Source organism: Macaca nemestrina, chromosome 2 (assembly GCF_043159975.1).
Source record: "Macaca nemestrina isolate mMacNem1 chromosome 2, mMacNem.hap1, whole genome shotgun sequence".
NCBI lineage: Eukaryota > Metazoa > Chordata > Mammalia > Primates > Cercopithecidae > Macaca > Macaca nemestrina.
Window position 1 is genome coordinate 153830185 of NC_092126.1, and position 15732 is coordinate 153845916.

A 15732-nucleotide genomic window follows, 5' to 3' on the forward strand; every position below is an offset into this window, starting at 1 on the left:
CCATGTTGACCAGGATGGTCTCGATCTGTTGACCTCGTGATCCACCTGCCTCAACCTCCCAAAGTGCTGTGACTACTGATGTGGGCCACCACGCCCAGCCTATTCATTCTTTAAAAAAAAAAAAAAAAAAAAAAAAGTAGCCAGCTGTGGTGGAGTGTACCTGTAGTCCCAGCTACTCAGGAGACTGAGATAGGAGGATCGCTTGAGCCCAGGAGTTCCAGGCTGCAGTGAGCTATGATTGTGCCACTTCAGCCTGGATGACAGAGCAAGACCCTGTCTCTAAAAAAAGAAAAGAAAAAATCACAGCTCTATTAAGATAAAATTCATATACCATACAATTCTTTGTTTTTTTGTTTTTTTGAGATAAGTTGTCATTCTGTCACCCAGGCTGGAGTGAAGTTGCACAATCATAGCTCACTGCAGCTTCGACCCTCCGGGCTCAAGTGAGTCTCCCACCGCAGCCTCCTAAGCAGCTGAGACCACAGACACACGCCATCAAACCCAGCTAGTTTTTTTAATTGTTTGCTAGAGACCAAATTTCACTATGTTGCCCAGGCTGGCAGTTCACCTATTTAAAGTGTACAATTCTGTGGCTTTTAGTATATTTACAATATTGTGCAGCCATCACTAATACCTAATTCCAGAACATCTTCATTACCCCGTCAAAAAAAACCCCACACTCCTTAGCTGTCACCCCCCAGCCCTAGGCAACTGCTAATTTGCTTTCTATCTTTGTATTTGTTCTGGACATTTCATATAAATTGAATCATATATGGTCTTTTGTTACTGGCTTATTTTACCTAGCATAGTGTCTTTAAGGCTTATCCATGTTGTAGCATGTACCAGTACTTCATTATTGCCAAATAATATGCCATTGTACGGATACACCACATTTTATCTATTCATCATTTAATGGACTTGGGTGTTTTCACTTTTTGACTATTAGGAATAATGCTATGAACATTGTGTACCAATTTTTCTGTGAACACGTTTTTATGACGTGTGTGTGTGTGTGTGTGTGTGTGTGTGTACACACCTAAAAGTGGAATTGCTGGTTAAATAGTAACTATTTTCAAACTTTTGAGGAACTGCCAGAGTGTTTTTCAAAGTGACTGCACCATTTTATGTTCCCACCAGCTGTATATGAAGGATCTGGTTTCTCCTCAACCTTGCTAACATTTGTTATCCTGTGTCTTTTTTATTGTAGCCATCCCTAGTGGGTGTGAAGTGGTATCTCATTGTGGTTTTGATTTGTATTTCCAGTGATGTTGAATATTTTTTCAAGTGCCTATTGGCTATTTTGTGTATCTTCTTTGGAGAAATGTCTGTTCAACCGCTTTGATCATTTGTAATTGGTTTTTGTCTTCTTCTCATTGAGTTATAAGGGTTCTTCATATGTATTCTGAATACAAGTCCCTTATCAAATATATGATTTGAGAATTATTTTCTCCCATTCTATCCATTTTCTTTTTCACTTTAATTGTCTTGAAGCACAAAAGATTTTAATGTTGGTAAAACCCATTTTATGTATTTTGTTGTTGCTTTTGTTTCAAGTGTTAATATATTAAGAAACCATTGCCTAATCCAAGGTCATAAGGATTTGCACCTGTGGTTTTTAATTTTTATGTATGATATGAGGTTGGATTTAATATTATATTTTAAAATAAAATACAAAGAATTTTCTGTTTGCGAGACACATTAGCACATTGTATCATGTGTACCAAAGACACTTATGTAGTGTTTATAACTTAGGTTTAGAAAAAATTTGAGGTTTATGACAGTATCAGTTACCATTTGCTGAAGGTAACTAATGTTTAACTTATTATTCATTAACTTTCACACCAGTGCCATAAAGTAGTAACAATATGTCCATGTTGAATTTCAGGAAATTTTGAAGTTTCACATATTCGCTATTAGAAGATTTATTTATGTATTTATTTATTTTTTGAGACGGTGTCTCACTCTGTCCCCCAGGGTGGAGTGCAGTGGCGCGATCTCAGCTTGCTGCAAGCTCTGCCTCCCAGGTTCACACCATTCTCCTGCCTCAGCCTCCCCAGTAGCTGGGACTATAGGCGCCTGCCACCATGCCCGGCTAATTTTTTGTATTTTTAGTAGAGACGGGGTTTCACCATGTTAGCCAGGATGGTCTCCATCTCCTGACCTCGTGATCTGCCCTCCTCGGCCTCCCAAAGTGATGGGATTACAGACGTGAGCCACCGCGCCTGGTTAGGGGTTTAAATGACTTGTTTAAGGTGATAGTACAAGTTTCAGAGTCCAGGTCTGTCAGATTCCATAGCCTGTGGGTACTCCAATAATGCTGATGACTTTAAAACTTCTTGCAAGTAAAGTAAGGACGTGAGTCAAAATTTGGCCTATTATTCTGCCAGTGAAGAATTCTCAATACAGTCACAAACCAAATGTGAACCATATAATGACGTTTCTGTCGGTGCCGGAGTGCCTATAGGAAGGAAGATAGTCCCATAAGATTATAACTGCATTTTGACTGTACCTTTTCTATGTTTAGATACACAGATACTTACCATTGTGTTACAGTTGGCTATAGTATTCACCACAGTCACATGCTGTATAAGTTTATAGCCTAGGGGCAATAGGCCATACCACATAGCCTAGATGTGTAGTAGGTTATACCATCTAGGTTTGTGTAAGTACATGCTATCATGTTCACACGATGAAATGACCTAATGACACATTTCTCAGAACATATTCCTGTCTTTAAGCAACACATAAGTGTATCTGAAACTGGCAGAATTAACTTGCAAACTAATAGACTCAACGAAAAATGTAAATGTTCATTGTTAAAGGATTCAATGAATATGCTCTGATAAAATGGCCAGCCTTTTCTTTTCAGTTACAAATAAACCGAGCCAGCCATTATGTGTACATGATCCTGGGAGACATACCTTGCAGGATCTGAACCTCACCATACCTCCTATAAAATGGTTGTGCTTGTCCTGCCTATTTCTTAGCGAAGAGAGAGCTAATCCATATTTTTTAACCTAAAAGTCACTGTAAAAATACGGGATTCTGTTGACTTCATTGTAGTGAACTTGTTGTTGTTAAAATGTATGCTTATGAAAGAAAAAAATTTAATAGCCCAGTAATGAATTAATTGATAATATTTTATCAAATTGAGATAATAATTCACATACCATAAAATTCATTTTTTAAAAATGGACAGCTTAGTGGGTTTTCGTACATTCACAAGAGTATGCAACCATCACCACTGTCTAAATCCAGAATATTTTTATCATGCCCCCACTAAAAAACCCACATCTCTTAACAATTATTCTTGCTACTCCCGTTCCCCTGTCACCTGGGCAACCACTGATCTACTTTCTGTCTCCGTGGATTTGCCCATTCTGGACATTTCAGATAAATACAATCATGCAATATATGGTGGTCTTTTGTGGCTGATTCTTCCATGTTGTAGCATGTATCAGCACTTCATTCCTTTTTATTGCCAAATAATATTCCATTACATGGATAGACCATGTTTCATTTATCCATTCTTCATTTGAGAGATATTTGAGTTGTTTCTACTTTTTACCTGTTATCACTAATGCTGCTGTGAACATTTGTATACAAGCTTTTGTGTATACATATGTTTTTCTTTGTCTTGAGTATATACCTAGGAGTGAAATTATGGGTCCTATGGCAACTCTGTGTTTACCCTTTGAGGAACAGCCAGACTGTTTTCCAAAGTAACTGTACCATTCTACATTACTACCAGCAGTGTATGAAGGTTCCCATCTCCACATTTTCACCAATACTTGTTATTGTCCATCTTTTATATTGTAGCCCCTAGTGGATATGAAGTGGTATCTCATCGTGGTCTTGATTTGCATTTCCCTAACAACTAATGACCTTTAAACATCTTTTCCTGTGCTTATTGGCCATTTGTATATCTTCTAGGAGAAATGTTTTAACTCTTTGCCCATTTTTAAATTGGGATTTTTGTCTTTTTGTTAAGTTGTAATGATACATGATTTGCACTTTTTTCCCCCCATTTTATAGGTTGTCTTTTCACTTTCTCGATGGTATCTTTTGAAACACAAAACTCATTCATTTGGGTTCAGGTATGCTGGCTCACACCTGTAATCCCAGCACTTTGGGAGGCCAAGGAGGAAGGATCACTTTAACCAGGAGTTGGAGACAAGCCTGGGCAACATAAGGAGACCTCATCTCTGCAGAAAAATTTAAAATTAGGTGGTGCACGCCCATAGTCCCAGCTACTTGGGGGCCTGAGGTGGGCAGATCACTTGAGACTGGAAAGTTGAGGCTGCAGTGAACCAAGATCATGCCCCTGCATTCTGGCCTGGGCATCCAGGAGTGAGGCCTTGTCTCAAAAAAAAAAAAATTTTTTTTTAAGGCCGGGCACGGTGGCTCACACCTGTAATCCCAGCACTTTGGGAGGCCGAGGCGGGTGGATAACCTGAGGTCAGGAGTTGGAGACCAGCCTGACCAAAATGAAGAAACTCCGTCTCTACTAAGGATACAAAATTATCCGGGCGTGGTGGCTCATGCCTTTAATCCCAGCTACTTGGGAGGCTGAGGCAGGAGAATCACTTGGACCCAGGAGGCAGAGGTTGCAGTGAGCTGAGATTGCACCATTGCACTCCAGCCTGGGCAACAAGAGTGAAACTCCGTCTCAGAAACAAAACAACAAAATAAATTAACCGGGCATGGTGGCACACACCTGTCATCCTAGCTACTCAGGAAGCTGAGTTGGGAGGATTGCTTGGGCCCAGGAGGATGAGGCTGCAGTGAGCCATAATTGCACTACTGCACTCCAGCACAGGTGACAGAGTAAGAGATCTTGTCCAAAAAAAAAAAAGTTTCTAGTTTTGATGATTATTTTCTAATTTTTCTTGTGCTGCTTTTGCTTTTGGTGTCATCTAAGAATCACCTAATTCAAGTTCACAAAAATTTACACCTGTGTTTTCTGAGCGTTTTGTAGTTTTAACTCTTACATGTAGATCTTTGATCCATTTTGATTTTTTTTTTTTGTGATAGTGCAAGGTAGGTATCCAGATTTGTTCCCCTGTGTTTGATTTCCACTTGTCCCATCACCATTTGTCAAAGACTGTTCTTTGCCTATTGAATTATCGTGTCACCTTTCTCAAATTTGAACATACACGTGAGAGTTTATTTCTGCGTTCTCTGTTATATTCCATTGGTCTGTATGTCTTGTCTTTATACCAGTACTGCAATTTTTTTATAAGTTACAAATTGAGTTTATAATTGCATATATTTACAGTACAGAGTGATGTTATGATCTGTGAGTACAATGTGTAAAAATTAAATCAAGCTCATTAACATATCCATCACCTTAAATACTTATTTTTGCCATGAGAACATTTGAAATTTACTCTTAGCAATTTTGAAATGTACACTAGCCTTTTATTAACTATATTCGCCATGCTGTGCAATAGATCTAAAAAAAAAATAAAAGTATTCCTCCTGTCTGAGATTTTGTACCTTTTGACCTTTCATCTCCCCATTCCCCCTGCCCCTCAGCCTCTGTAACTACCATTTTATTCTGGTTTTATGAGTTTGATTCTTTTTTTTTTTTTTTTGAGACGGAGTCTGGCTCTGTCGCCAGGCTGGAGTGCAGTGGCCGAATCTCAGCTCACTGCAAGCTCTGCCTCCTCCCGGGTTCACACCATTCTCCTGCCTCAGGCTCCTGAGTAGCTGGGACTACAGGCGCCCGCCACCTCGCCCGGCTATTTTTTTGTATATTTTTTAGTAGAGACGGGGTTTCGCCGTGTTAACCAGGATGGTCTCGATCTCCTGACCACGTGATCCGCCCGTCTCGGCCTCCCAAAGTGCTGGGATTACAGGCTTGAGCCACCGCGCCCGGCCGAGTTTGATTCTTTTAGATTCTGCATTTAAGTGAGAACATGTGGTACTTGTCTTTCTGTGCCTGGCTTATTTCAGTTACCATAATGTTCTCCAATTCCATCCGTGTTGTCAGAAATGACCGAATTTCCTTCTTTTTAAAGGCTGAATAGTATTTCATTGTGTGTATATACCACATTTTCTTTATTCATTCATCTATTGATGGACATGTTGGTTGATTATGTAACTTGGCTATTGCAAACAGTGCTGCAGAGAACATGGGAATGCAGACATCTCTTCGACAAACTGATTTCAAATCTTTTGGGTAAATACCCAGAAGTGTGATTGCTGAATTCCACACGGTTTTAACTACTGTAGCTTTGTAAATAAGTTTTGAAATAAGGAAGTGTGAGTCCTCCAACTTCGTTCTTTTTCAAGATTGTTTTGAATATTCTAGGTCCCATTCATTCCCATATTAATTTTAGGATCATTTTGTCAATTTATGCAAAAACACCTGAAATTTTGATAGGGATTACATTGAATCTGTAGATCAATTTGGGAAATATCACCATCTTAACAATATTAAGTTTTACAATCCATGAACACAAATGTCTCTCTGTTTATTTAGGGTTTTTGTTTTTATATCTGTTTTTTTACGGAATCTTGCTCTGTCGCTCAGGCTGGAGTGCAGTGGCGCAGTGTGGGCTCACTGCAAGCTCTGCCTTCCAGGTTCACACCATTCTCCTGCCTCAGCCTCCCTAGTAGCTGGGGGTACAGGCGCCCACCACCTTGCCCGGCTAATTTTTTGTATTTTTGGTAGAGACAGGGTTTCACTGTGTTAGCCAAGATGGTCTCGATCTCCTGACCTCGTGATCCACCTGCCTCAGCCTCCCAAAGTGCTAGGATTACAGGCGTGAGCCACTGTGCCCGGCCTATTTAGGTGTTTTAAATTTCTCATAGCAATATTTTATAGTTTTCAGTATTCAAATCTTGCATTTCTTTTGTTAAATTTATTTTATTTCTAAATATATTATCCTTTTTGATGCGTGGTCAGTGGGATGGCTTCCTTAATTTCATTTTCAGATTGCTCATTGCTAATATATAAAAATACAATTGATTATTGTGTTTTTGTTTTGGGGGTTTTTTTTCTTTTTCTTTTTTCTTTTTTCTTTTTTTTGGAGACAGAGTTTCACTCTTGCCGCCCAGGCTGGAGTGCAGTGGCGCGATCTTGGCTCACTGCAACCTCTGCCTCCCGGATTCAAGCAATTTTGTCTCAGCCTTCCTAGTAGCTGGGATTACAGGCATACGCCACCATGCCTGGCTAATTTTGTATTTTTAGTAGAGACAGGATTTTACCATGTTGGTCAGGCTGGTCTCTAACTCCTAACCTCCAGTGATCCACCCACCTCAGCCTCCCAAAGTGCTGGGATTTTAGGTGTGAGCCACCACACCCAGCCACAATACACTTTCTATCAAGAAAAAATATATCTGTCCACTCCAAATATCCAGGTGACCACTTAGCACCTGAACCTTGCCTTTGGTATAAGTATTGACTAAATTTCAGACCCTGTGGTCCTGACAGGCTTTTCCTAGCTCCATCCCACTGGGGCTGAGAAGTTACCAGAAGCCTTTTATAAGTACTAATCCCAGTAGTTTTCAGTGTAATGTCGGTTTTGTTTGTCATCCCCTGCTGTGTTGTGAGAGCCTTTCTTGGGAAACCATCATATTAAAGGAATGTTTTACAGGTGGCTTTGGAGACAGGGATAACATTCAAAGATCATCTTTAAAATGTTATTTTGGTAGGTTTTTACTTTATTAAAGTGTGCAGAGCAGAATTGCAAATTCCTTTGGTTTCTTCTTGCATTTCCAACATTAGGAAGAGCTGTTTTAAGATTGTATTTTCCTGGGGGGCACCCTGTAGCAACATCTCATTGATTCCTTTGTCATCCTTCTGGGTCCAACCTCAGAACCACACAAGTTTATCACTCCAGGCCACAGTGAAAGCAAGAGGCATGGTCTTCAGGCCACCTCTGAGCATCATTCTGAACCCCCTTGTGATCCAGCCCACTTCTCGCCCACAGGTAACACGTACACAGACCTCTCGGCCGGAATCTCCAGGGATGACCAGCCCCTCCCCACGCATCCAGATAATCTCCACCGACTCTGCTGTAGCCTCACCTCAGCGCATTCAGGTACCTGCACCAGTCCCACTTCGTTCCACCTGTCTGCCAAAGGCACCTCTGCCTTTCCTGAACTCTTTCCAAAAACAAACCTTCCTAAGGGTTTCACTAAGGAGTTGTGCCTTTTGGGCATCAAATACAGTACAACTTCATCGATTCTTTAAAAAAAAATTAAAAATGCTTACATTTATTTAACCAACTTACATGTAAAGCAAAAGCCTGAACTGTTGTTTCAAACTATTGAGATGAAGTACCATTTTATTACTTATTTGCTTCCAAATTGGGAGGCAGCATATCTTGGTACTGTGATTAAGAGCAAGGGCCCCTACTTGAAGTCAAATCCAGTGCCCCACTTAGCTTTTTTGACCTTGGTCAATTAACATTTTAATGCCTCACTTTCTTCATTTGGAAAATATACATAATAGTAGTTATTTGCCTCACGAAGTTATTATGAAGAATCAAAGGGATATTGCTTATAAAGTGCTTAGAATGGTGCCTGGCACATAATAATGTTCAATATGTACTAGTTATATAATAACTATTATTATTAATATTGTTATTAACTAATCGATATTCACTTATGGGAAGTTGTCTTCCCTAGGGCTCTGAACCTGCCTCTGGCCCATTGAGTGTTTTCACCTCTTTGAACAAAGAGAAGGTAGGTGTATCAAGCTTGCAGGCAAAAAGCTGGGAGGAAGGGATAATATATTGATGACAAAGATTTATTGTTATCTCAACAAGCTGAATCAAAAAGCCAGTTATAACTGTTGATTTCTCTGGTTTTCTCCTTGCAATTTTATCAGGTTTTTTTGCCTCACTTTGATGCTCTATTGTTAGTTGCATATATGTTTTATATTGTTATGTCTTTTTGGGGAATTAACCACTTTCTTGCTTGCTTTCTTGGTTGCTTGCTATCTTTTTATTTATTTTTGAGACAGAGTCTTGCTGTATTGCCCAGACTGGTCTTGAACTCCTGACCTCAAGTGATACTCCTGCCTCAGCTGAGTATTTTGTAATCCCAAAGTGCTGGGATTACAGGCTTGAGTCACCATGCCCAGCCACCCCTTTCTTATTATGTACCACTTCCCTTTATGTTTATTTTCCTTGTTCTGAAGTCTGCTTTGTCTGAAATTACTGTAGTTACTCCAGCTTTCTTTTTATGAGTGTTGGTTGCTAGCATGGTATAACTTTCTCTATGTTTTGACACTTTTTCTTTTTTTTTTTTTTGAGACAGGGTCTTGCTCTGTCACCCAGGCTGGAGTGCAATGGCGTGAACACAGCTCACTGCAGCCTCTACCTCACAGGCTCAAGCCATCCTCTCATCTACGCCTCCCAAGTAGCTGGGACTACAGGCGCATACCACCATGCCTGGATACACACACACACACACACACACACACACACACACACACGATTTGTTTTGTTTTTTTTTTACTAGAGATGGGATTTCACCATGTTGCCAAGGCGGATCTCAAACTTCTGAGCTCAAGCAATCCGCCTGCCTGAGCCTCCCAAAGTGCTGGGACTACAGGTGTGAGCCACCGTGCCTGGCCACCTTTTTTTTTTTTTTTTTTTTAAGGAAAGTCTTGCTCTGTTGCCCAGGCTAGAGTGCATTTACTATTCACAGACAGGATTGTAGAGCACTACAACTTCAAACTCCTGAGCCCAAGCTATCGTTCTGCCTCAGCCTCTCAAGTAGTTGGGACTACAAATGTGCGCCACTGTCAGCTACTCCATCACTTTATTTTGCATCTGTCTGTGTCTTTATATATAAAATGGTTCTCCTGTAGGCAATATGTATTGGGGTCTTGATTTTTTCCCATTTTTTTCCTACTTCCTGTATAATTTCATAAGTCTTGTTTTTTTACCCAGCTGACAATCTGTCTTTTCATTGTGAATGTGGATCAATTCATAAAGTGATTGTTGATATATTTGGATTAATATCCTCCATTTAGGCTGGGTATGGTGGCTCACCCTTGTAATCCCAGCACTTATGGAGGCTGAAGAAGGCTTATCACTTGAGCCCAAGAGTTCGAGACCAGCCTGGGCAACAAAGTGAGATTGTATCTCTACAAAAAAAAAACTAAAAAATTAGCCAGACATGGTGATGCATTCCTGTAGTCCTAGCTACTTGGGAGGCTTTGGTGGAAGGGTTGCTTGAGCCCCAGAGGTTGAGGCTGCAGTGAGCTGTGATCATGCCACTGCACTCCAGCCTGGGCCACAGAGCAAGACCCTGTCTCAAAAAACTAAAATAATAATTCAGAACTATTCATATGAGCTAAAATTTATACTTAAGTAAAAGATTTATTTACCTTTTCGCAAAGGTCAGGGTTTATTAATACCTTTTTGCAAACCTTTTTTAAAGCAGGTTCCTTCTACCCTTTTTATTTGTAGTTAATAATCTTTGCTATTATCTTTTGGTATGCTCTAATATATGATCTGTCTTATAAATTTATATATATTCTATATGTAAATTCTATATTTGTTATAGGAAATTGTGTATATGTAGGTATGTGAGTGGACGGGTGGTATGTGTATATAAATAGTATGGGAAATCTGAAGAGCTGGTTTTGGGTCGGTGGACAAACCCTTGAAGGGATTCTCGTTGTACTCAGAAAGAAATCCAGACTCGCATCAGGGCCGTCCCACCTCCCTCTTTAAGTTCCTGGGCCATGCTGGTTGTCCATGGGCCTGATAGCAGTTCCTAAGAGTTTGTTCTTCCCAGGGCTTTCCATATGCCAGAACATTTCTCTTTGCTGGAACGCTAAACATTTATCTGGCTGCTGTCTCCTCAGCCTTAAACCTTTTTTTTTTTTTTTTTTAAGGCATTTCGCTCTTGTCACCCAGGCTGGAGTACAGTGGCACAGTGTTGGCTCACTGCAACTTCTGCCTCCCAGATTCAAGCGATTCTTCTGCCTTAGCCTCCCAAGTAGCTGGGATTACAGACATGCGCCACCACGCCCAGCTAATTTTGTATTTTTAGTAGAGACAGAGTTTCACCATGTTGGCCAGGCTGGTCTTGAACTCCTGACCTCAGGTGATCCGCCCGCCTTGGCTTCCCAAAGTACTGGGATTACAGACACCCAGCCCAAATCTTGTCTTAAATGTCACCTTGTCACGGAGGTTTTCCCTGACCTCTCTCTTTTTTTTTTTTTTTTTTTAAGGCAGAGTCTCACTGTGTCACCCAGGCTAGAGTGTAGTGGCATGATCTTGGCTCACTGCAACCTCCACCTCCCGGGTTCACGCCATTCTCCTGCCTCAGCCTCCCAAGTAGCTGGGACTACAGGTGCTTGCCACCACGCCTGGCTAATTTTTTGTATTTTTAGTAGAGACAGGTTTTCACTGTGTTAGTCAGGATGGTCTCGATCTCCTGACCTCGTGATCTGCCCGCCTCGGCCTCCCAGAGTGCTGGGATTACAGGCATGAGCCACTGCGCCCAGCCCCCTGACCTCTCTTTCTGAAGTTAAATACTTTTGTTATTCGGGGTTACCCCAACCTGGTCTTTTCCCTCATAACATGTACCATAAATTGAAATTGTTTACTGACTGGTTTGTTTCCTTGTATATTGCCAGTCTCTTCGACTGAACTAAAAGTTTCATGAGGGCAGGAGCCATCTTCATATGCCACTGTCTAACACACTGTCTGACAGAATAGACCCTCAGTAAATATTTGAGGAATGAATGAAAGAATGAGTAAGCCATGGTAAAAAAGTCTTGACTTTTTCATCAGGAGCGATTTGATAAGATGAAAGGGATAAGACAAAACTGAGTGAGGAAAGGAGTATGTGAGAGCTTAGAGGGAAGAAATACTTTACCAAGGTCTTGGCATGTTCTGGGCAGTGTACCAAGCAGTTTCACACACATCGTATCATTTCACTTTCCTAGTCATCCTTTTTCATAGATACATAAATGGAGCTCAAGGGCTTGTGTAACTGCTCCAAGTTGACACAGCTGGAAAGTAATAGAGTAAGCATTCATATTCATGTCTGTAGCTACCAAGCCCTGTCTCCCGTGTTTACAGTGAAAGAGGTGGCAAGGTGAGGATAGGGATGAACTGGAGAGGCTACCTCATCTAAAGGGGTAGCCAACCCACACCATCTCCAGCCACCTGGCACCATGGAGAGAACTTGAGCCCAGGATGACCTGAGCTTCCAGTTTGTCAAGAGAACTACAAATTTGATTTTGATTATGGGAAATACTCAATTTTTAGATGTTAGCAAAGTTTTTTAAAAAAATATTTAGGGGGCTGAGTGCAGTGGCTCACACCTGTAATCCCAGCACTTTGGAGGCTGATGTAGGTGGATCGCTTGAGCTCAGGAGTTCAAGACCAGCCTGGGCAACATAGTGAGATGTCATCTCTACAAAAAATACAAAAATTAGCCAAGCGTGGTGGCACGAGTCTGTAGTCCCAGTTACTTGGGAGACTGAGATGGGAGGATCACTTGAGGCTGAGAGGTGGAGGTTGTAAAGAGCCAACATCATGCTGCTGCACTCCAGCCTGGGTGACAGAACAAGACCTAGTCTCAAGAAAAAAATTTAAAAATAATAATTTTGGGTAGTCAAACAAAAGTTATCCAGTGGCTGGTTTTTGCCTGCAGGCCATTCATTGGCAGACTCTTCTTTGCAACAGAGATGTTGAGCTGGCTGGAACAGAGTGGGTAACATGGGGGAGAATGGTGGTGTATAAGATCGTTTCAAGGTCCTTTGGAATTAGAACTAGAGAGGACCTTAACTAGAGAGGACCTTAGCTTAGTAAAGTCAGTTGTGCTATAATGTGACATGTGTTCCTGAAAATTCCCACACTTTACCAAATTGTGCAATGAAAACCACAGGACTGATGGGGAAAAAAATGAGATTAGTGACACAATTCTCAAAAACTTTGTCAGTAACGTATTAAAAAACGGATAGTGAATCTAATAAAACCTGCAAGTAGTTAAATACATAGTGACTATAATAAATATGGTACTTGGTCAGGCGCGGTGGCTCATGCCTGTAATCCCAGCACTTTGGGAGGCCGAGGTGGACGGATCACCTGAGGTCGGGAGTTTGAGACCAGCCTGACCAACATGGAGAAACCCCATCTCTACTAAAAATAAAAAAAAATTAGCTGGGCATGGTACCGTGTGTCTGTAATCCCAGCTTCTCTGAAGGCTGAGGCAGGAGAATCGCTTGAACCTGGGAGGCGGTTACTGTGAACTGAGATTGATTGTGCCATTGCATTCCAGCCTGGGCAACAAGAGCAAAATTCCATCTCAAAAATAAATAAATACGGCACTTTACCTTGAAAAAGTCCTGTAGTTTCTTTGTGGAGGTAGGTGTAGGGAGGATTGCGTCTCATGAGTTACTGTGAGTGGTGGACATGGGGTGACCTGAAATCACCAGATGGATTGAATGTGACTCATACCACATGCACTGAGTATCCCTGCATGGATAACTTCAGCTCAGTGTCATTTTCTGTTAACCTATTTACTTAGTGTTATTCATGGAAGAAACCATGCATAAACACAAAATTTTCATTATATGCTAATTATTTACTAACATATCAATCATGTTCAAACAAATTCACCTTTTCACAACAAGCATTGTAGCAGCTCTGACTAGGTAAGCTATTGAGGGCCTTAAAAATCACAGAAAAGGCCGGGCGTGGTGGCTCACGCTTGTAATCCCAGCACTTTGGGAGGCCGAGGCGGGCGGATCACAAGGTCAGGAGATCGAGACCATCCTGGCTAACATGGTGAAACCCCTTCTCTACTAAAAATACAAAAAAATTAGCCGGGCGCGGTGGCGGGTGCCTGTAGTCCCAGCTACTCGGGAGGCTGAGGCAGGAGAATGGCATGATCCCGGGAGGCGGAGCTTGCAGTGAGCCGAGATAGTGCCACTGCACTCCAGCCAGGGGGACAGAGCAAGACTCCCTCTCAAAAAAAAAAAAAAAAAAAAAAATCACAGAAAATAGCCCTTATCTTCTTACATTACTCCCTTCCCCCCAATTTGTTATAGTTTACAGACAGAAGGTTAAGAATTTTTGTTCCAAATAAAGAAATTAAATAAAATTTGCCTCTTGTATTAATTTCCCAGGGCTGTCACAATAAATTACCACAAACTTGGTGACTTAAAACAATAGAAATTTATTTTCCCAAACTTCTGGTGGCCAGAAGTCTGAAATCAAGGTGTCAGCAGGGCCATGCTCTCTTAAGGTTCTAGGAGAGTGTCTTTCCTTGTCTCCTCCTACCTTCTGGTGGGTGCCAGCAGTCCTTGGCAATCCTTGCTTGCTTGCAGCTGCATCACTCCAATCTCTGCCTCCATTGCCACGTGGTCTTCTTATAAGGACACACCATTCATTTAATTAGGGCCCACCCTAATGCAGTATTACCTCATCTTATCCTAATTACATTTGCAAAGGCCCGACTTCCAAGTAAGGTCACATTAATAGATACTGGGAATTCTGGCTGGAATGTATCTTTTCAGGGAGTAAAGTTCTATGCACAATACCTCTCCTCCACAGCCGACTTAAATTTTAATGAGCTTGGATATATCCTTGCAATTTGATGTTTCCTATAGGTCATTAAATAGGAATCTATCTGTGTTTGTTAACAAGGTCTTGCCTAGTGGTCACCCTTGTGTTCTAATAGGGTATTTGGAAGATTTTTTTTTTCTGCCTGCATTTTTAGTTTTCTCATGGAGGTGTTCTCTCTAAATGGAGGATACAAATGTCTTAGGAGGGTGAAGATAAACAAAAAATCCCCAAATTATAAGTAATTCATTGAATTTTTATGAGCGCGAGTCTTTGAGAAAAAAAGAAAAGAATAATCTAGCCAGGTACATTGGTTCTCAGCTTTTGGGAGGTGAAGGCACGAGGATCACTTGAGCCCAGATGTTCAAGACCAGCTTGGACAAAATAGTGAGACCTCCATCTCTAGAGAAAAAAAAAAAAAAAAATTGCCAGGCATGGTGGTGCTTACCTGTAGTCCCAGCTACTCTGGAGGCTGAGATAGGAGGATTGCTTGAGCCCAGGAGGTCGAGGCTGCAGTGAGCCAGGATCATGCCACTGCACTCCAACGTGGGTAACAGAGCAAGACCCTGTCTCAAAAAAAAAATAAAAATTCTGAGCCTTGAAGTATGTTATATACTGCCACTAAGAGCTACTGTCCCTGTCTGGAACCAATAACTTCTACCTTCTAACACCATACCCTGACCTCATACTTGCCATACCTCAACCACAATGACTGGAGAAGAGCATACAAGGAAATGACATGTTGGTTATCTGTGTGTGCTCTGGTACAGAATGTGTCATCTCTGATTACAAAAAGGCAAAGGAATTACTAGTATTGCCTTGGTTTTAGTTGGTAATTGAAGACCCCTCTCAATCACATAACTATGTCATTTCTTAACAGGGAAAACAGTTTAGGAAGGAAATAAGAATTGATAGACATGAGCCAGGCTTGGTGGCTCATGCCTGAATCCTAGCACTTTGGGAGGCCGAGGCAGCAGGATCACTTGAGCCCAAGAATTTGAGGCCAGCCTGGGCAACAAAATGAGACTCCATCTCTACAAAAAATTTTTCTAAAATATTAGCTGGGTGTGGTGACACACGCCTGTGGTCTCAGCTACACAGAAGGCTGAAGCAGAAGGATGGCTTGGGCCTAGGAGGTTGAGACTGCAGTGAGCCATACTCATGCCACTGCACTCCAGCCTGG

At 41.3% G+C, this 15732-nt stretch overlaps 1 protein-coding gene across 11 annotated transcripts in view; it reads left to right on the forward strand.

Annotated features, from left to right (window-relative positions):
• Window positions 1-15732, forward strand: part of LOC105477763 (nuclear receptor subfamily 2 group C member 2) — a 101699-nt gene that overhangs the window by 48886 nt on the left and 37081 nt on the right. For 9 of the 11 annotated variants that reach the window (XM_071092256.1, XM_011734497.3, XM_011734503.3 and 6 more), the window contains 2 exons: window positions 7941-8051; window positions 8641-8697. In XM_071092256.1, coding sequence (XP_070948357.1) covers window positions 7941-8051; window positions 8641-8697 — 168 coding nt within the window. The remainder of the gene's footprint in view (window positions 1-7940; window positions 8052-8640; window positions 8698-15732) is intronic. The other 2 variants (XM_011734505.3, XM_071092257.1) reach the window with 1 other exon arrangement.